Below are 21,400 nucleotides of genomic sequence, written 5' to 3' on the forward strand. Positions count from 1 at the left end.
CCAAGTTATCTAAGTAGGTTACAAGCTGGACGATGATGTATTTTGGAATGTTTGTTTGGGTAAAACTGGAGCTTGGAGCTCTAAGGTCAAGCTCGGGTCTGTTCCGATAAGGGTCGATAAGCTATAACCTACCTACACAGCGCCCAAGTAGGAATTAATAGGAGCCAGACAAACCCGTATCTGCTGCGACGGTACGATCGTGAAACACACGCCTATCTCACTGATCCACGAGCAACATACCAACGCATGGAACAATCCTCAAGCGATTTATCAGATCCATGGTTGTACGTCATAGGGATATCGTATTTGGGAATGTGAATTTGGCATATCTGTTGACAGCTAGATGTCTATAGCGAGACTGGAATGGCTGCCTCCGCTTGCTCGCTCTACTCAAGTCAAATTTATGGACTTGGCCGCATCGTCCGTTGTTACCTCTGAACTTCCCTGGGCTCCTCCGCCTGCCCGCCGAGCTTTGGCCCCGGCCTTGAGCTGATCCCACTTCTCTCTGTAACGGACTAGATTTGCGCGGGCCTTGTTATAGTCCTTCTGCAACTCCTCCATCTTCTTTGTGTAGAGGAGTAGTTGCTCCTCCAGCTCGAGATTTCTCTTCTTCAGCACATCGTCACCTGACCCGGATCTGCCTGCCGAGGGTCCCGGGGTGAGCCCGGACGCATGAGTCGCATACTTTCGGCAAGTCTCATTCCTGAATTCTGGGACATCAGTTCAAACGCATGGAGTCGCTTGCTTTGCTGATCAATCGCATCCTTCAAGCTTTTGTTCTCCAAGTAGAGCTCTTCCACCACGTTGCTCAACTCTCTCTCAGATGCCGTCTTCCCCGTCTTCCTTCTGAGGCCTGGTGACGATGGTATTTGAGACTCTTTCGCGTCAACAAAGTCATCTTCGTCCAATTCTTCGGCCACCCTCCCAAGCTCATGAGCCGAAGCGCCCATTCGCCGTTTCTCTTTATCAGCGAATGTAAGAATATTGGCGTAAGAGACAGTATGACCGCTAGTGGGTACGACGTAAAAAGAGTCATTTGCGCCTTGGCCGTCCCTCGCGATCGCTTTAAGTGCGGCTTTCGAGTAGAACTTGCTAAGGTCCGGCTCCGCCGCGGCGGAAGTTGGGGGCTTGGATCGGCTTTTCTTCTGCACTGATGTCTCCGGTGCGTGAGCTGGCTCCTCAATCACATCTTCACTAATAAGGGGAAGGCCTGCAAACGCTAAAGGGGCAGAGATTCTGTTGATGATGCTACCAAAAGCATTGTAGAATCGGGAAAACCCCTCCTCGCTGGTTGCGGTCGGGCTCCCCGACGATCGATGCGATTGCGTAGGTGCTGTGACCTTCCGGTATTCGGAGCTATTTTGTCTCGAAGGCTTGTCGGGCCGTTCGGCATGGTCAAGCATATTCTGCATCTTGGATTTCGACGTTGAATCGCTCCTGCGCGGGGAGGGCGCCACATTACCTGGCGCTTCCGTGTTGGAAACACTTGGACTGAGCGGCTGTGAGCGGTATCTGGATGTCTTGATTCCGCGGGCAGATGCCAAGTTACTTGCAATAGTAGAGCCGAGCTCTCGTGAGGGATAACTCGTTTGTCTAGACAATGTTGGCATAGGCTGCGACTGTTTCTCCCCGGAACCGGTCTCCACCTTGGAAGACTGTATCTCGCCATCTGCAGCTGTAGAGGCCCTCTCCTTCTCATCCGCTTCCGTGGCATTCTCCGCGGTGGTCTGGGAGATAGGGCGTTGTCGGGGAACCTTGAGAAGTTCGGATAGTCTCTTGTGGTGCTGCTCGAGCAGATTCAAGGTCCTAAGTGCCTCGACGCTCGTGGTACTCTTCGCTGCATTGGCAAACTCGCCAGCAGCTCTCGTGTGCTCATTAATGGCAACAGTAGAGTTGGCTGAGTGGGTTGCCTCGGCCGCAGCCTTGGCATGATCATGTGCCTAGACCCCGTATGGTCATTATATGCCGTGACGATACGGGAACAGTGCGCCTCACCTTGATCAGAGGTGCTGCCTCCATGCTGACTGCAATCGGTAGAGCTTGACCGGCATTAAGGTCAGTCCGGTGAGCTCAAAGAACGTCGCAAATATCGGGCCAAAGAAGGATGGTAGTTCCGACGCGCGAGCGCTTCGTAGATTATGGTCGGAATGGTGAGGTAGGTCGGTTGGATCTTGTTCTTGTTAATCATCAATCAGCCATAAGCGTTTGTAAAGGCGTCAAGTAGATGTATGGAGCGGTTGAGGTAATGTTTAATGTCTGTCACTTTGAATTCAGCGGGGTTGGGGGACTTGGGGGCCAAGGGGCCTGGCCTTGAGGCTTTGGGGCCAAGGGCCTAGCTTGCTAGGTGCTATGGGGAGCTAAAGCCCGGCTAAGTGCATGCACTAATTGTGTAGCTGGGGAATTCAAGCCACCCCCCATCTACCTAAGCAAGGAAGTACATAATAAATGTGGGAAATATGACAATGACAAGAATAATCTTGAATCGACTGGACCGGACTCATTCGTCCGCCAACATGCTTTGTGTGACCCCGTCATTTGTACTATTCTTGATGTCTCTGGTAACAAAACGATCAACTACGCGCGGGTGATGATGCATCGTCTTCAGTTCATTCAGGATGCTTACCTATTCTAGGCATAAGGTCATGATTGCAAGGGGGGCTTGCAATCAGATCGCTCAACTTGGAGAGACGGCCTGGTTTGGCGAATGATGACAGTTCGGTTATTCGTGGGGTTCGTGTTATATATTCGGTTAGATGCTGCTTCTTTGCAGCCAAATATCATCGCAGCTTAGCCCAACAACATCATCGCAGTCCTAACCCATGAGTCCAGTTCCCCAGCTTCCAGTCTTGGCCCCGATGTGTCCGGAGCATTGAAGCGTAGAATGTACCACACGGCAGAAACGGCAATCTCGCACACCTGCAGGTCTCACCGGACACTGCAATCGAAGCTAGACGGCCACCTTCGGCCATGACGACACGAAGTGCACCTTGTATTTGAGACCGTTCTTTCGCGTAAATCGTCATCCCGCTTTGTTCCGCCCTCAGCAACGTCGCGCCCAGCTGTGGCCCGACTCAACATATCGGGGCATACAAGCATATCTGTCGCCATACATCTTTGCCTTGTTGACTTGTCGAGCGTCGTCCAATACCACGAACCTGCAATATGGACGCTATCAATAACACCAGTCATAAGGTTGAGCAGCAGGTTGAGAGACTGCTGCCCAAGAAACTCGCAGCTAGGCGTCGCTGGAGGAAGCAAGCGTCCCGAGAGAGTTTTGGCTCAGCAGCAAGTAACGAGGTGCCATCGCGTGGCAGTAGCTCGCACAGCCGTGAGCCACACGAAAACGCCAACGAAGACGAAGACGAGCGAAGCCACGAGAGCCATAGCACCGACACGCCGTCGCAATCCAGGGACAATTTGGACGAAGGAGTTGATCTGGAGACGCTCGACGAATACTCGCTCGACTCGTAAGTCTCGTTTTGTTCTTTCTCACTGCCCGAACCAAAACGTGGAGGACATCGGATAGGTGCTTGACGTTAGTTTCAAGTTTCTTTTGTTTCCCCTTACCACCTCCCCACGATTTTCGATATTACGGTTGCTTCTATATCAGGTTCAAGGGGTTCTAGGTGCATCCATGCAACAGCCACGCGGCCAGGAGATCCAGTTGGTCTTCCTGCAGAGCGCCAGCCAGTGCTAAAAAGTGCCCGCCTAGGACAGTAGAACCACCTTTTCCGTTGTTGAACTCCCCATATTATTGACGATCCCGATACGAGCGTGTCGTCTGAAATATTACGGCTCGCAACCAAAGGAGGGAGCGCATGGCACGTACCCCCAGCTGCATTGCATATGTTAGGTACGGGAAGCTAGAGCAGAGCCCATCGCGAAACTCGTTACCTGGACGTGGGTTCCATTCCATCTTTCTCGTTTCCAGGCCCCCAGGGACCCCCAGGACCCCCCAAGCCCCTTATTGTGCAGGCTGCAGCGTTCAAGCTATTTATTAGTAACTTAGCTGTATCTGGGATCTCGGGCTCTTTCCAGGCCTAGCCCTCCACTCTAGATGTTTGGTTCCGTCCCGTTTTCCAGCCTGCCTCCCTCACATCGTCAGCCCGTCGCAATTTAGCATTTCCAACACCACCCTAGCCGTCATTGAACTGCTCTGCTCCTCCCTATTCTTGTCCCAACTGCCACCGAGCATATATTCACCGGGATATGCTGGACTGTTTTCTTTGCTCTCCAAGCGCTACCTCTGACCTCATTCCATTACCAATTTATCTAACTTTCTACTTTCCTCTTTGTCTTCGAACCACCAGGGCTCCAACCGACGAGCAATTTCATTTAAAGTCTGACTTGATAGGACCCCTAGCAGATCTTCTGCCCGACGACCCACTGTCCCTTCGACGCACCCGTCCCAGATCGGCCACTTAACCACATCGTCGCCTCTTGTCCAAGCACAACACGCACTTGAAGTGCAGAGTCTCGACACGCTGGCGTCCGAAACCATCCCCGACGACGCCCTCTCCAGATCCGCCACATACTCAGTATCCGTTTCCTCAGACAACTCTTATTCTGCCGAGCCAACCCGCAAGCTATCTGTTAGCAAGACCGGCTTGCAGCCTCCGCAGAGTCAGACCTCGAGACGATCGAGGTCGCCTGCTGGAAGGATCAAGAACGTCTTCAGGACTAAAAGGACCTCGAGTGCCACTCCTAGTTTCGACAGCCAGAAATCAGACAAGACCGACAGATCGGACCCAGCAAGTTTTGATCCCGGGGCTTCAGCGGAGTCCCTTCATGAGTCTGGCGTTGCACCATCCCCTCAAAAGTCGACACGACGCACGGGTCGAGGTTCCGACGCGTCTTTGGTTCCTCCCCGTACGCCTCCATCCGAGGAGCCAGCTGCGCCTGTTATAGTGAACACGCCGCCTACACCGCCGCTTGGGAGTGACCAGTCAAGGCAGAGGTCGAGGAGTCGGGCCGGTAGCATTGAGCGGCCTGCTACCTCCAGCAACATCCCGTATGCGGGGTTGTCAACACATCGGCGTATGAGATCCGGCTCTGGGACTAGTATTGGACCAAGCAAGCTTTCGAACTTCACACTCGCCCCTCTCACGCCCACGCCCGAGAACGGCCCTCTTACACCTGGAGGAGGAGGTTTCTTCTCGTCTATGCTTTCTGCTGCGCAGAACGCTGCCACCACGCTAAGTAGTACTGTGTCCAACTCGAACATTAGCATTGGGAAGGATAGGCCGAAAACCCCTATTCCAACTGAATCACAAGAAGGAGACGGCCATACGACAGAAGTAGAGTCATCAGCGAATCAAACAGGAGAGGTCAAGATGGGTGAACCGGCAGTTAAAACACTGGGCATGGGAGACCTGAGTCTCGACCAGCTGGGCATCCAGGAGCCCAGCAGCGGTGCGCCCACTCCGCAGCTATCAAGATTTCCCGAACATCTGTCCGAGTCTCGGGGGCGATCCGAATCGGCTCCTGCAGAACGTGCGTCTCTTAGCCTGGAGGATCCGGACTCACGGCCCCGGTCGCTCTACGAATCGGCAGTCATGAGCGACCGCAGCCCCCCAACTTCCCTTTTCGAAGGGAAGTCTGGTGTGCAAAGAAGCAACAGCATTCGAAGCGCCATGGGCCGAAGACGGAAGCGCGGCAGTACTGGCGGCACTGCCAACACCAGTGGAACCACAACCACCATCGGCGCCGCTATTGCTGCAGCAAACGCTTCTGTTGCTCATCCGAATGCCGCTGGAAGCACACCAAAGCTTACAGGCTTTGCCGTGGCGAGTAAGAAGCGTAACCGGGACTTTCACACCTTATTCAAGAGTGTACCCGATGACGATTATCTCATTGAGGATTACAGCTGTGCTCTACAGAGGGAGATCCTCGCCCATGGGAGACTGTACGTATCGGAAGGGCATCTATGCTTTAGCAGTAACATCTTCGGGTGGGTAACTACGCTTGTTATGAGCTTCGACGAGATAGTATCTGTCGAGAAGAGGAGCACAGCATTACTATTCAAGAATGGTTTGATGATATCGACATTACATGCGAAGCATGTCTTCGCCAGTTTCACCAGTCGAGATTCCACCTATGACCTCATTGTGAATATTTGGAAGCTTGGTCATCCTACCTTGAAGAGTTCTTTGAATGGCGTGTCTATAGACGAGACCGGCGGTGACAAGACGGAGAAAGTCGACGACATGGATGTATCGGCATACCAGAGTGGCTCCGGCTCCGACGTTATGGACGACGAAGATGGTGGCAGTGACTCGGGCGAAGATGTTTACGACGAGGACGAGGAGGATGCTGACAATAATGAGGTTACCCAACCGACAGAGCCCAGCCCTACTGATACCGACGCAGAAAAGTCTGGCGGTCGTAAGGTCTCTGGCGCACTCGGTACAAATGTTCCTTCGGCCAAAACGCAAGATGGTACAGCAACGACAACCGGTGGTGACGATTTCCCAGGTCCAGCGACCCATGCACCTACCGACTGCGGAGATTCCGCCGCGCATTACGAGCGAGCCTTGGCCGACGAGATCATTGCAGCCCCAATGGGGAAAGTCTATAATCTCATTTTCGGCCCAGCCTCTGTGAAATTTATGCAAAATTGGTTGACGGGCGAGCAGAAATGCACCGACTTCCAGATGGAGGACAAGATTGGCTTGACCCAGGACAACAAGACTCGAGGGTACTCGTACATCAAACCTCTTAATGCGTCTATTGGACCGAAGCAGACAAAGTGCATCACGACAGAAACCCTCGAACAACTCGATCTGGGAAAGTCTGTCAACATTTTGTGCGTTACGCAGAACCCAGACGTACCCAGCGGCAATGTGTTCAGCGTGAAAACCAAGTATTGTCTCAGTTGGGCGGAGAACAATGCTACTCGGATGCAGGTAACTTGCACTATAGAGTGGACTGGAAAGAGTTGGCTAAAAGGTTAGTAACGACTCTTGTCCGTTAGACAGGGGATGGTGTACTGACCGAACCAGGACCGATTGAGAAGGGCGCCAACGATGGCCAAATACAGTACTGTAAAGATTTGACAGCTGTGATCCGGGCGGCTGTAACTACTCAACCCCGTTCTGCCGCAGTCAACAATGGCCCAGCCGGAAAGGGCAAGAAGAAGGGCCGCAAGGGCAAACCGACTGAGGCTTCCAAGGAATCTCAAGGCGGTGTGAGCTCTTCAGCCGCAGCCAAGACCCCGGATTGGGGCCTATTTGAACCCCTTCGTGGCATTCTTGGCCCAGTATTCGATATTGCAAAGCCCATCCTTACTGGCAATGTGGTGTATGGGCTTCTCGTGGGATTGCTGGTGGCATCCTGGTTTGGCTTCGGCTTCAACCCGCGGCAATCCGGCCCTGGCTACGGGCACGGACTTGGGTTTGCCAACCATGCGGATCGGATAGTGGCTTACGAAGAGATTTGGCGTCGAGAGGAAAGCGACCTCTGGGACTGGCTCGAAGAGCGAGTCGGACTCCATCGTATGAACGAGGGCGCGATGCCGATTCGGAAACGCGTAGTCGAGCCGCGCTCATTTGAGGAGAAAATCCGCGAGGAGCGTATGAACGAGCGCGAGATTGCAGAGGCTATCCGAGTTACCGAAGAGAAGCTGCAGATGCTCAAGGACGTTCATGGCCGAAAGGGGTCGAATGGACACCCTGCCGCTGCTAGTGGCGGATCGTCAACAGGAGGAAAGACGGGCAAACCTACCCAAAAGTCCGCAGAGATAACAAACACAGAGCAGGTTGTTTAAAAGCATTCAGGGGTTGGAGAGATGGGTGATGGAAACGCGACGACCACGGCGACGCAGTATAACTGCGTTTGTCAGATGTCCTCAATTCAGCGAATACAAACTAGAGTTTACTTTGTAGTATTTTATATTTGTACATCAATTATTCTTGGTGTTCTTTGTTTTCCACTGTGACAGCTGTCTATGTTAGCAATCAGTTTCTGGGCAAACCTTTCGTTCGACGTCGCAAACGGGGATCGAGTCTTCACTCGGCAACTTTTCCCTCTATTGGCCCTATTCCAAAGATCCATTCGACTTTGCTTATTAGGCTTTTGTGGACCCTGAGGGATCCCAGGGTTTCGGTGACACTACCCGGGTGTTGCTAGTCATCTTCGATTCGACATGAGTACCGGCAACGCTTCGGTGAAAGGCTTCGGCGAAACCGGCGCTCTGGTAAACGGGAATGGGACTCGGTGGCTTGCCTGAAGTTGCTCAAGTCCAATTACTACTAGTAGACCTGCTTCCCTAGCGCTCCCGGTACTCGCAAAACGTATGTTTCCTTCCGGCCCGCCAGGAAACTAGTGAATACTACTCGATGCTCTACTGTCCATAAGCGCCTCTTATTTCAAATACGGTAGGCGATACACGAGATTTTCATGCTGAAAGCATACCCGCGATGGGTCCTTTTTTCTAAAGAGTCAAAGTTCGCTCGAATGAAGTCCCCTGCTGACTCGCCAGAGGACAGCGTGAGAAGACTTGCCCGTGGTTTAAGCGGAATGCCGGAGACAGCCGTAGACTAGAACAGTCTATTGATTCTAGTAGGGTTCTGAAAGCAGATTGCACGGAAAAGGAAATATACTTGCTTTTCCAACCAGGTAGACGTCGTTGCTATACCCCCGACGGAAGCAGCAGCTCCTTTTCCATCCCACAAGTCACGACACGAAGAACTCCACTAGAGTTGGGACCAAGACAGAATGCATCTAGCATACATGACGAGGAAAAAATAGGGGATGTATGTATGTATTCTGGTTCTGTGTGGTCCTTCCCGGATCTAGAATATAATATGCAAAATCCATAAAGAATACCCTTTGGCCTGGCGTAAACGCATGGCAGGCTGCCTTCGGGCCTTTTCTAGACGCGGCTTCCAGCCTCAATAGTAGTAGTAACTCCATCCCTGGGAAATTTCCTCTCCGAGTCCGAATCAATATCCTTATCAAGGTACGTACCCCTTCTCGGCCCACGTAGATCCTCCATCCGCACCACGGTATCGACGCCCTTGGAGAGCTTGATGCTGGTGCTCCGCTGCTTGGATGCGGAATCACGCCGGTTGTACTGCAAGTGCTGTGAAGCTCGACGGGTAGTCTCCTTCTTCTTCTGGAACCACCCGGGCACGAAAGTTTGATACATCCTCTCTCGGAATGGGCGCGTCGTGCCGAAGACGACAAAGGCCAGCAGGCTGGCCGTCACGCCCGGCATGTTGAAGTACGTCACTGAAATGGCGCGTCCGGCGCTCATATCCGGCACGGCTGCTGCGGCGTCGCGGTTGTTGTTCTGCTGGGCGGCAATCTGGAAGATGATGTTCACGACTTCGAAAATTCTAGTAGAGGGCGATAACACCTGGTCAGCAAAAAATAGAAGAGAAAACGAAGTTTCCTCATCCAGCCAGGGGCTGGGCAAACTTACGCAAGAAACACGAAGGCTATGGTGAATCAAATCAACAACCATCTGTTGTATATGCCTTGGTTTCGAGGTTTGCGTCCACTCCCACTGGCCTGAGGTCCGGCCGAGGTAGTTTCGGTCGACGATGACTTCTTGCCGTACCCGTGGGACCAAGTCTTGAGCTAGCGTCATGTGTGGATGTATCTGGCAAGAATCATAATGAGGAAGACACAACCTCCGAAACAACTTAAGGCGACTATAATGTTTCTTAGCTCGTGGTGACGTGGTGACAGTTGTTGTGCGAAACTTACATTCAATGTCGGCCAGCACGATAAACCCCACGAAAGAAGACTGGACCACCGGGACTTGGAGTAGGCAAACCGTGAGAAGGGGCAGCGCAACTGATATGATCTTGCCGGCAGCATTGACCTGCTTGAAAATCCGTCTCCAACGAGGCTTGTCGGACCACCCGTAAACGGACTGTGTGAGGGAGAACGCCCTACTCTGTTAATAACCCTAGTCCACGGTGTAGGTTGGAGTTTCTTACCAGAACAGGACAAATGTCGCCTCGACCGTATAGCAATAAAACTCTGACCGCATATGTTTAGACCCTGGATGTGTATAGATAGATATGCCTTGCTCGGAATACTCACGTATATAGAAGAGAACCAAGTCCAACCCAACTGAGCCGTTTGCTATCGTCAGCTGCGGGTTTCCAACGTGCTCGGTCTTGTTGTTGAACTGAGCCGTGATGACATCTTCCCAGAAGCTAGGAGTACAGTCAGTAAGTATTCAATGCCTGCTGAGGTCGTGTTTATTGGGTGGCCTGGCTCTTACATGTAGTCGTGGAACTGCTGGATGATGCTGCAAGTTGTCGATAGAAGAGTGAAATACGAGATACACGCAACGTATGTGAACGACTATTAGCCGGGGCATTGCTGCAATGACGACTCGGGAAGTAGAAACTCACAGCTGAGTCCCTCTTCATGGACCAGGAGGAGCCACACCATCACGATGTTGCATATTTCGCAGACAAGGGAGTAAAACAACACTCCTACGGCAGTGCCGACAGCGTCCGCCGGGAGTTGTGACATGTTGCCGCGAGTCCTTTGGTCGCTTGCTGGCCTGTACAGCTAAGGGTTGTATAAGGGAAGACGCAGTGGAGTTGTATACAGCTTGATGCTTGAAAGGGGTCAAACATTCTTGTGTTCAATGTTGCATTGTGGCCAAGCGCTGGAGGGCGAACTCGTGAGTCAAGCTCACGTCAGTGTTCGCAGCGGGCCAAGTCATATATCTTACATGTTGGCACGAACCGCGAGGTGCCCGAGTGCTGGTAGAGTCCATAGTGGCTACGACCAAGATGTGAGACGATCTGTGGAGGATGATTGGAAGTTAGGCCAAGGCATGAGATCGGACCAGGGATGGTCCCGGTAGGGAAGGAAACTATACTCTAACTATCTCATGCTATTTTATAGGTGCCGGGCACATGGCCGATGCCCACTTGGCCGCAAAACAGAATCGTACTCGGGTTGCCGACCCTAAAGTACTACTAGAGTAGCAGGAAATGATCTAGTTCATAGTTCTAGTGATGTCCTACTCTGTATGAGGGCGATACAACACAGACTGTAAGGTCGAAAACCGTCGGCCGTCAAAACTGCCTAAACTGAAGTTGGAAGTTGGAGCGGACTCGATTAGATAGAGTTCTGCTAGTCATTGCGGGCCAGATCCAGCCGTATGGCATTGATTGCAGTCATGGAACAGGGACCGGCCCCGTTTCCGGCTTCATCAGCCGTAGCACCAAAGGGGATTCACGTAGATCACCCATACTTTCCGCTTGAGCGGCCGCTTCAGCTCGTTCTTGCGTCGCCGAGGCGTGCGAGATGCTCAACTCTTTATACACCACTTGCTTACATTCTTGGATATTTTTGGGTCGCCGAGACGTGTAGGAGCTCGGCGATGACAGGACACTATGTTGGGTGGTTCTAGAAGCAGCAGGAAGTCCAAAACGGCCTTTCTGACAGCGTGTAGATCTTCGAAACCACTACTGTAGCATCTCCAACCTTTACAACTGCAGTACTTGACGGGAAGGCAAATAGGCTACTTCGCTTTAGCGTGCAATGAGGTGCCTATCTTTCTTTCTGATTATTTGGTACCCGAACAAGTAGTTGACACTCAGGCGTCCTTGAAGTAGAAGGTTAGCAACAGACATCTGGTAGTCGTATGCATACTACTACATGTATAATGTAACTCGGCGAATCTCCTATAAGCGTACGACGGTTAAGCAGTGGGAGTGTGGGTCATGATCTGAGCAAGGGGGAAAACGTGGAAGGCGTGCCCCACGGCGGTGCGCACGCGAGTTGTCTAGCCCAAGCTGGCGAAGACTGAGGTGTACGGCACACGGATATGGACATGATATACTTATCTGATCTCAAATCCGGGTTACCGGCCGAATGGCCAAATCGAGCAAGTAGCTGCACCCATACCCGATAAGACTATAAAAGCCGGGCACTGGATGGAAGCGGATCAAAGCTAAAGCTAGTGAATACCGAGTTTTCATGCCGGAAGGGGTCCCTCACTACCTACTGGAAATCGAAACAAGCCAGGCAACAATGGACCCCTGGCGACGCGAATCGAAGAGTAGCTGCCCTGCTTCGCAAGTTGGGCCGAAAACCGACATACACTCTACACCCTGAAAGTTTGTTTAAATCGTACCTTTGTGTGAGAGCCATTGTACAGGTATTCCATGCGTCTGCAATACCTCTATCGTGCTGGAACGTATAACGGCTGTTTTACGGTAGTATTCCTCTTTAATTTTTATGTTTCCAATGGGACGTCCAAGTATCTCCTACGCAAAAATAGCCTGTCGATACTTCATCTCATGTCCGAAACGGTATCCGTCAATTAACAAACTTTCAGGGGGTAACGTGTACATCTCATGGTGCAGGCTACAGCGGGTATTCTTCCCGGAAACATTGCAGCACAGCGGAGCATGGCTGTAGTGGGGAAACGAACAGATATCATTACAATGGCCAAGTAGCCCAGGATAGGCCCTCAATCTGCGTTCTCTGGGTAACGGCCGACCATCAGTTGCAGTGAGATGTTGCTCACCTTGTAATAAAGAAAAGACAAAACAAAAAAAAACTAGCTGGTCAGTTGAAGGAATGCCGTGATCAAATCAAAGGTGTCAGGAATGTTCGATAACGTCGCCGGATGGCCGGTTTGACAACCAGCTCCTCAGAAGAGCTACGTAGAATACGACTCAAGACAACATTCAGAAACAAGAGAATCAACGAGGTAAGCAGGCAGCAAGCAGTCTGCTTGGCGAGGATTGCCGCCATGCATGCTTACCCTCGTCCTGATATGCAAGCCGTAAGTGCCAAGTAGGTTAAGGAGGGACCCGCTGTCCCTAAAGCTTATCGATAAAGAGCAGCTGCAGCCACAAGCAAGCCTCGTCACTGCCACAGCTGATTGCTGATTGCTTGACGTGCTCGTAACTTTTGCGCTTCTAACCGCGACGGGCAGACGACCAACTTTTTGATAGCAGGAAGTCGGCGTCACGCCGCGTTCTATCATATCCTCCCACAACACCTGACCCTGCATTTTTTCCTTTCTTTCAGCATTCCCGGATCAAGATGCCAGTCGTCAAAGGAGGTGTTTGGACCAACGCCGAGGATGAGATCCTCAAGGCGTCCGTCTCCAAATACGGCTTGAATCAATGGGCACGCGTCTCGTCCTTGCTGCAGCGCAAAACAGCAAAACAATGCAAGGCAAGATGGAGCGAGTGGTTGGATCCGAGCATCAAGAAGATAGAATGGAGCAAAGAGGAGGATGAAAAGCTCTTGCATTTGGCCAAATTGATGCCAACACAATGGCGCACCATTGCTCCCCTTGTCGGCCGCACCGCAAACCAATGTCTCGAGCGATACCAGAAGCTACTAGACGAAGCCGAAAGCCGGGAATCAGGTTCTCTTGGATTGACTGGACCTGAAGGCGGCGAAACACAAGCTCCCACTGCCGACGATGTTCGAAGACTACGACCTGGCGAAGTCGATCCAAATCCGGAAAGCAAGCCCGCCAAGCCTGACACCATCGACCTCGACGAAGATGAGAAGGAGATGCTTAGCGAGGCGCGAGCCCGTCTCGCCAACACACAGGGTAAAAAGGCCAAGCGGAAAGAGCGTGAGCGCCAGCAGGAGGAGTCGCGCCGCGTTGCTGCATTGCAAAAGCGTCGCGAGCTGAAAACAGCTGGCATAAACATCAAAGTGGTTACACGAAAGCCGGGACAGATGGACTATAATGCCGATATTCCTTTCGAGAAGGCGCCTACGAGAGGGTTCTACGACACTAGCGAAGAACAGCACCTCAACGAGCGAGAACGTGCCCTTTTCAACCCCCAGAAGCAACAGCTTGCCAATAAGCGCAAAGGTGAGCAGGATGACGAAGGGGAAAGGAAGAAGCGCAAGAACGACAAAGAAGGTCCGTCGGCGTCCATGCAAGCAGCCTTGAAGGCTGGACAAATGCAGAAGATCCGGGAGGCAGAGCAGAGCAGCAAGCGCCGAGCATTGAACCTGCCGGCGCCCCAGGTCGGCGAAGGCGAGCTCGAGGAGATTGTCAAGATGGGAATGATGGGTGAACGCGCTAGCTCCCTGGCTCAGTCCAGTGAGAACGATGCTACGAGAGGCCTTGTCAACACCTACTCGACCATTACCTCACAAACCCCCATCCGGACTCCCATGGCACCGGCTCAGGAGGATCATATCGCGAATGAGATTCGTAACATTAAAGCTCTAACAAACAACCAATCGGCTCTTTTGGGTGGAGAGAACGCCGACCTGGAGGAGGGTGCCGGCTCAACTGGTTTTGAAAGCGCCACACCCCGCAAGCAAGTAATGTCGACGCCGAACCCATTAGCCACACCTCTCCGGAACGGTGCCAATGGTGTCGGGGCTACTCCTGGAAGAGCTGGCCAGACTCCTCTCCGAACGCCACGCGATAGCTTTGCGCTCAACGCCGGGAACGAGATGGCGCTGGTCGGGGGGTCGGCTCGTGCACGAGAGATGGCAGTCAAGCATCAACTGAAGCAAGGCCTCGCCTCCTTGCCGAAGCCGAAGGAGTCGGACTGGGAGCTTGAGGCGCCAGAGGACCAGATGGAGGTTGTCGTTGCCGAGGAGTCAGTGGAGGACGCTGCAGTTCGAGATCGACGCGAACGGGAGATTCGCGAGGCTCAAGAAGCCCTGGAGCGCAAGCGGCGCACGCAGGTTTTGCAGAAAGAACTACCACGGCCCGAATCGGTCGATTTTGATGCCTTGATAAAGGAAGCAGCAGCAATCGAAGACCCGGTGGAAGCCTTGATAGCCCGGGAGGCCGCCCTCCTACTCGCGAATGACGCGGCAAGGTACCCTATACCCGGTTCCAGGACCAAAGCGAATTCCATCAATCTGGCCCAAATCGATGATAACGCTTTGGCCGAGGCACGACTACAAATACTTCTTGAGGTCAAAGACCAGCCGAAGCCGGAAGCAGTTGCTTCTGTTTTTGAACGCGAGAATGCCAATGCTTTGATGCTCGGGCTGGGCTGTTACGAGGACGACGAGGAGGATGCCCAGACACAAACGATGAAAACGGCATTTGATAATGTACAAAACACGACGATAGAGATTGCCGAGAAATGCTCCAAGGTCGAGAAAAAACTGGGACTTCATCTCGGCGGCTACCAGAACAGAGCCAAAGTACTACGACAGAAGATGGCCCAAGCGGCAGAGGAGCTCGAAAAGGCCCAATTCGCACTCAATGCCTTCAGCACCTTGAATATCTCGGAAGAGATAGCTATCAGGAGCCGGCTAGAGGCCCTGCGGGAAGAGGTCGCATACGTCAGTCGGAGAGAGCGGGAAGCCCAGGAGCAATACAGGGAAGCGAAGGAAGAACTGGATGCTATTGGCGGCGTGCATGGCGTTAACGGGTATCATTAAATAGCGAAGCCAAGGCGCTTCATCTGGCATTGTATATTAATAGCAGGTTGCAGACAGCCAACACGGACCAGCGTACCCCAATTGAGGGGGGCAGCAGATACTATCATCTTTGTATAACTTACGCATTACTTTGGAAAATTGCATGATGGTTTTTCGACCGAACACATCCGCTAGCCATGCACGTTACGTTGTATGCATGCCGTTATAGCATACGAGGAATCTAGGTTGGACGTGAATCAGCGAAACACAAACATGACATCGCCGATACTGAAGATTCAGGATGGAGGCTTGGCTACCCCGAAGCCGAGTGCCGCCCCGGGAAGAAGTAGTCGTTGGATCTACCCCGGTTGGTGGGTTGGTCTTTTGTCGCTAGTACATAGTATTCGTAGATAAAACGGGCACACTATTATTCTCCATTGACTGCGTGCGTCTTCATTGCTTTTTGCCTATATCTCACTATAACCTAGGAGCTAAAGTCTGAAGTGCGGTGTTGAGTCACTCGCTGACTGCACTGTTCCACCCTTGCTTGTCGCCCTCACAGCTATTCTTCTATGAGCGATGACAATAAAGTTGCTCAGATTAGCATCATCTTCGGCCACGATTGGTAACATGATGGGCTCAGACTCCAATGGCAGCCACAACCCACCTCCATGGTCCGGGCATGGTGGCACAGATCAGCCCTCTGACGATGAGCGCACAACGCTCCTCGGCGCCGACGGCTCGTATGGCACTCACTACACGAGCAATAATCCCCAAACGAGAGAGCACCAGCATCAGCATCATCACCACTTGGACGCGAACGATTCTGATCTTCTCCTAGCCCGGACCACGTCCGCTTCCAGTGCAGCGGCTCTTGCACCAGAACTGCTCGAGTCTACCATGCTCCGGGGCCGCCAGTTTTCACACAGCTCCGCCAAGCGGCCGCTTCTTTCACCAGCGCCCGGCTCTGTCGGATCCGACCATGGCTCGGCGATTGCCGATGCCGAGTCCGTCAACGGTATCCACAGATACGCCGCCAATGGAAACGCAGATGCGGCAATAGACGAGGAAGCAGCATCGTCCACCGCGTCGTCGAGGGAATTCTTGATCGACACGGACCCGAGCCTGTTCCGGGTCATCTTCGGCGGCGTCCTGCTCGTCTACTTCATCGCCAACTTCGACGGCACCATCATGGCCTCGTCGCACCCCGTCATCACCTCGTACTTCCGCAGCTCCAACCAGGCCTCCTGGCTGTCCACGGCCTTCCTGCTGACCAGCACCGCCGTCCAGCCCGTCTTCGGCCGCCTCAGCGACACCATCGGCCGCAAGCCGCCTTACCTGTTCGCCATGGCCGTCTTCACCCTCGCCACGGTCTGGTGCGCCCTCGCGGACAGCATAACGAGCTTCATCCTCGCGCGCGCCGTCTGCGGGCTCGGCGCGGGCGGTATGCTGAATATGGGCAGCATCGTTGTCAGCGATATGGTGAACATCGAGTAAGTTTGGGGGTTTTTACATCAGTAGTGTGCAACCACTACGCCGGGAAGAGCCGACGATAGGTGATACGGTAGCTAATGTTTCACGTACCCCCCTTTACCGCACAGACGCCGTGGCATGTATCAGAGCTTCATCAACATCATCTACGGCTTGGCCGCCGCGTCGGGGGCCGCGCTCGGCGGTGTCATGGCCGATACCCTGGGTTGGCGCTGGGAGTTTGGTGTCCAGGTGTTTCCCCTCGTGGGGTGCTTTGCGCTGGCAGCCTGGACGATGCCGCCCGACCTAGGTCTGTACGTTGAACGGGAAACCTTTGTCGAAGCCGTCAAGGCTTTCGATTGGACGGGCACTATCCTCCTCACGAGTTCAACCACGTTCCTCATTCTAGGCTTGGTGAGATCTTTACCCTCCTCTTCTTCCTTCATGTCCCATCTTGTGTGAATGACGTATTGACACATCTATCCTAGAATCTTGGGGGTAATGTACTACCATGTAAGTCACTATCAAGAAGCTCTGTGATATATATACATTAACACGCAGTCAGGGTCTCACCCTTTCATAATCGCCGCGTTGGCGGTATTTGCTATTCTGTTCTCTAGTTGCCTGTATGCCGAGTCCAGAGCGCAGAGGCCGATCATGCCACTGGAGCTCCTGCGTTCCAGCCCGCGCGCCAACCTGGTCTTTGCCAACTTCATCGCCTGCTTCCTGCTCAACGCGGTCCTGTTCAATGCGCCGCTCTACTTCCAAGCCGTCCTGCTCATGACCGCCACGGCTTCGGGCCTGCGCCTCATCGTCCCCGTCGCGGTCGCCGCCACCGTCGGCACCCTGACGGGCTTCCTGATCACGCGGACGCAGCGCCTCAAGTGGCCGCTCGTCCTCGGCGCCGTCGGCTACGTGCTGGGCACCGTGGCGCTGGCCGCGCTGGGCCGCGGCTGGCCCTGGTGGGCCTACCTGCTGGTCCTGGCCCCCTCGGCCATGGGCCAGGGCTTCCAGTTCCCGGGGACCTTCATCGCCGTGCTGCGCGCGAGCGCCCAGGCCGAGCAGGCCGTCGTCACCAGCACCCTGATGCTCTGGCGCGCCCTCGGCAACGTCATGGGCGTCGCGGGCAGCAGCCTCGCCCTGCAGAATGCTCTGCTGCGCTACCTGCAAGAGTACGTGGTCTCGGACGGCACGCCCCAGGGCGACGAGGCCAGGCGCGAGCTCATTGCGAAGGTCCGTGAGAGCGTCGAGGCCGTCGCGATGCTGGAGGACCCCGCCGTGCGCGAGCAAGTTGTGTCCAGTTACGAGGCCGCGCTGCGGATGACGTTTCTCTGCTGCATTGGGCTGGCGGTTGCTAATATGGCGCTGCTTCTGCCCGTCAAGCTGCCGCGGTTGGGGACCCGCAAGCAATAATTGGGTTGTTTAAATTGCCTGATTCTTAAGGGGTAAAGAGCGATATTGAGAGAGAGAGAGGCAAAGTCTTTTTAATGGCTCTGTAAAGCCAAGATTAATGATACCTAACCTATTTATCTAACTACGTTTCTACAGCCGTTTGGCATCCCTACGGTTCAAGCTTAGGCCCTGAAATGGTCAGTTTTCAGGGATAGCCCAAAGTCGTACAGCAAAAGCACGTGTCTATTTCAGCTTCTAAATCAACGTAGTATTGTAGTCTAAATGCCTGAGGAATTGGTGACGCTTGGTAAGATACGCTTACGCTACGCTAATGCTTTGAAGAAAGACCCTGGTGACGATGCACGCAATTGCCAACTTATACCTTTGTCAACTCATATTGAGCTTGGGCAGCCCCACAGAGCACACCTGCTCCCGTGATACCCCCGTCGTGGCAAGGGCTCAAGGTGACACGGAAGGGAGGCTCAGGGCCAAATTCTTTCCGGAGAATGTCGTCCAGGAAGCTTTGGCAGTCCGCCAGGTAGTCTTGAAAATGTGCTATACAACCTCCGGTGTACCCGACTACCAGGTCTGTGGATGCCGCGGATGATCCGTTGGTTTTTGAGTGGTGTTGTTGTTCCGTTTTGTCATGCTTAGGAGAATCCCGCAAAGGTATGTCGCCAGCGCATGCGAGCAAGCCGACAGTAGCCGCTGCGACGATACCAGCAGCTCTGACCTCGATGGCTTTGGCGATTTTGTAGACCTTGATCGCCGTATCCTCCGTCCACGCAAATGCCGAGTTCGTATCCGTGACGGGAAACTCTGCCTTGAGCTTTTCCAGGAGGACAGAAGGGTGTGGAGGCTTAAAGTGGCTCAAGAAAGTCGTGGTAAGCCCAAACCTCTGCTGCAGTTTTGCTGGAAGAGCCTCCTTGGAAAACCCTCGATAGTTCTCTAGGTAGTCGAGCAGGATGAGGCGGCCAAGCTCTCCCAGATACCGTCCCGCAGTCATATACTCTAGGGGCTGGAAGCCGGGCACTTCACCGGCTGCGTCTAGTTGCTCGTCCCACTTGCTGATGAGCCCAAGAGCCCTCAACGCCGGGGCAGTTCCGTTGATGGACCACTCGGTATTTACGGCGATTCTTTGGTCATCTGGGTTGTGCCCATTGAGAACCTCGACCTTGGGTAGCTTGCTGGGGTGTAGCATACTTTGCCTCAACGGGATCGTGGCGTTCGAACCGGTTCCACAGATAAGGCCCATGGCGGCTTTCCGTGACTGGTTTTCTTGGGATTGGTAAACAAATGACACTAGAGTCGAGACTGCATCGTTGGCTATCGCCGCGATCCGGATAGGAGGCAGTTCCGTTGCCGATTCCCGCCAGGTTTCATACCCTTTCAGCAGGTGGGAGCCCAGATCTGCCTTGGAGGTGATCGCGAAGCCCTTACCCATGGACATGAGCTCAGCCTGGGATAAGGTATGTTGGACCATGGGGAAACTGAACGTGACACCTAACGGCAGTGTAACATCCCGAGGCAAGCCGAAGGACTGGCAGCCATCTGCTACAATCTCGGCAATACATTTGCCTATCCAGGAGAACAGCTCGTCGGGATGCTCATTTTTGAGATGGTCAAAGATGGGCCATGACTTTTCTAGGTGTCGACGTAGCCGCACTGGATGCCCACTGCCATTCTGTAGATCAAGCTTGGGTTGGGAAGTGCTGTCTTCTTTACCCAGCAGCTCGACAAAGCCAACCCTGAGGTTAGTCCCGCCGCTAACAGGGAGAGGTCAGTAGGGGAGATTCTGGTTTTGAACTGAAGGGTATTGGAGTTTTCTTTACATGTCAATCGCGAGGTACCTAAAGACAAGTCAGCCAAAAGTATTTTCTCTCATGCACACATATAAATATATTTATTGCCAAGACGCCCCCTTACAGGAGCGAGCCTATCAAATCAAAGGATGACGTACCTCCCCTTCTCGCTCCCTTTGGGCGGTCTCAGTATGGACTCGGAGACAGGCGTTGCTAAGAATTGAACGGGTGACTCTGCAGCTAATTGCTGGAAAGCACCGCACAGCTCTCGAGCCAGTTGATGAGCGGTCTCGACATTGAAATAGAGTGGCCGCAGGTAATCTTCGATTTCTGGCTCCATGGGGGGTTGTATATTTTGTATCTGATGACCTCCGAGTCGAATGAGGTGGTGGTGGTGAGTGTGGGGTAATATGCACTCAGGCCATCGGCTACAGCAGCCTCCCAAGTATTGAGATGTAATTGTGGAAACTGGGAGGATGTACTTGGACTGAAAGGCGATATAAAGACTTGAGAATGTTCAGTAGAGTTTGAATCGGGAGAATACGAACGAGGCGATGCCGTCTTTAAGAAGTACTCTGCCTGAACACGAGGTTCTATGTAGGCACCAAAGATTGGAAATGCCGAGCCAACCTTTATTTAGTAGTATTGGTAGTATCGGTCGTGTGTCCCAGATATAGGGATAAGGAACGTTGCAATTGTCGGCCTGCTAGCGACTATGGAGACCATGGAGGTGACATATGGAGACAAGTATTGATTAATGTAGGGTCAGGTCGGTAGGCAAAGTTGGCAAGGTACACGCGCTCAGTCATTGAATTGGCATGCGGCATCTATCAATCAATATCCATGAATCTGTGTATAGTACAGCCAGCCACATGCGTCCTTCACGTCAGTACCTTCGTGGCCAATCCCGTTATGTCTCCCTCCATTTCGGCTACACACTCGTGACGATTCCTATCGAATTTCTTCGTCTGCCTCCTGGCTGACCTTCAGTTTGTATCTTTAGGTCGTTACAGGGAGGTCCGGCCTCGTCAGTAAACCGGCCTGCCAACCGCCACATTGATACCTAACAGTGCCACATAGGTACTTACGCTAGCCTATCAGATGCAAGCTGGCGCCCCCAAACCCGCCTAGCAGTTTGAAACCCGATCAACTGAACATCCCATATGTAACACTACCAGGGGAGCCGGCTGGTTAAGGTTCGAGCATCTGTCTCGCGCGCATCGTATCATATGCGCAGCCTGTAGTTACCAGTATTCTGTCAACCTACATCCACCTTTCATCATCACCGTCACACTCTTCTGTTGCTACATTTTGGTATTCATTTGGTATTCAATACATTCCGACGTTATCTTCTCACTGCATTGTAGTGTGACATGTGCCATCACTAC

At 53.1% G+C, this 21,400-nt stretch overlaps 6 protein-coding genes across 6 annotated transcripts; 3 read left to right on the forward strand and 3 right to left on the reverse strand.

Annotated features, from left to right (window-relative positions):
• Positions 1-390: 390 nt before the first annotated feature.
• Positions 391-2,019, reverse strand: PG994_000366 (uncharacterized protein; the record flags this gene model as incomplete). The annotated part of the gene is made up of 3 exons (XM_066851775.1): positions 391-641; positions 686-1,940; positions 1,996-2,019. 3 exons carry the CDS (start codon positions 2,017-2,019, stop codon positions 391-393), a joined length of 1,530 nt encoding a protein of 509 aa, XP_066722407.1.
• A 1,143-nt stretch (positions 2,020-3,162) lies between these two features.
• PG994_000367 (GRAM domain-containing protein) lies at positions 3,163-7,765 on the forward strand (the record flags this gene model as incomplete). Its single annotated transcript, XM_066851776.1, has 3 exons — positions 3,163-3,467; positions 4,355-6,948; positions 7,002-7,765. The coding sequence occupies 3 exons, from the start codon at positions 3,163-3,165 to the stop codon at positions 7,763-7,765; spliced, it is 3,663 nt and encodes a 1,220-aa protein (XP_066722408.1).
• A 1,107-nt stretch (positions 7,766-8,872) lies between these two features.
• PG994_000368 (uncharacterized protein) lies at positions 8,873-10,494 on the reverse strand (the record flags this gene model as incomplete). Its single annotated transcript, XM_066851777.1, has 6 exons — positions 8,873-9,576; positions 9,712-9,899; positions 9,948-10,011; positions 10,054-10,169; positions 10,238-10,264; positions 10,349-10,494. The coding sequence occupies 6 exons, from the start codon at positions 10,492-10,494 to the stop codon at positions 8,873-8,875; spliced, it is 1,245 nt and encodes a 414-aa protein (XP_066722409.1).
• Positions 10,495-13,032: 2,538 nt separating this feature from the next.
• Positions 13,033-15,369, forward strand: PG994_000369 (Pre-mRNA-splicing factor; the record flags this gene model as incomplete). The annotated part of the gene is made up of 1 exon (XM_066851778.1): positions 13,033-15,369. The coding sequence occupies one exon, from the start codon at positions 13,033-13,035 to the stop codon at positions 15,367-15,369; it is 2,337 nt and encodes a 778-aa protein (XP_066722410.1).
• Positions 15,370-15,981: 612 nt separating this feature from the next.
• PG994_000370 (major facilitator superfamily domain-containing protein) lies at positions 15,982-18,231 on the forward strand (the record flags this gene model as incomplete). The annotated part of the gene is made up of 4 exons (XM_066851779.1): positions 15,982-16,841; positions 16,950-17,232; positions 17,307-17,331; positions 17,384-18,231. The coding sequence occupies 4 exons, from the start codon at positions 15,982-15,984 to the stop codon at positions 18,229-18,231; spliced, it is 2,016 nt and encodes a 671-aa protein (XP_066722411.1).
• A 355-nt stretch (positions 18,232-18,586) lies between these two features.
• On the reverse strand, positions 18,587-20,352 carry PG994_000371 (hexokinase family; the record flags this gene model as incomplete). Its single annotated transcript, XM_066851780.1, has 2 exons — positions 18,587-19,976; positions 20,171-20,352. 2 exons carry the CDS (start codon positions 20,350-20,352, stop codon positions 18,587-18,589), a joined length of 1,572 nt encoding a protein of 523 aa, XP_066722412.1.
• Between the last annotated feature and the right edge of the window lie 1,048 nt (positions 20,353-21,400).

The sequence above is a fragment of the Apiospora phragmitis genome (assembly GCF_038363925.1).
Source record: "Apiospora phragmitis strain CBS 135458 chromosome Unknown utg000001l:1.0-2902119.0:1.0-2906034.0, whole genome shotgun sequence".
Classification (NCBI taxonomy): Eukaryota; Fungi; Ascomycota; class Sordariomycetes; order Amphisphaeriales; family Apiosporaceae; genus Apiospora; species Apiospora phragmitis.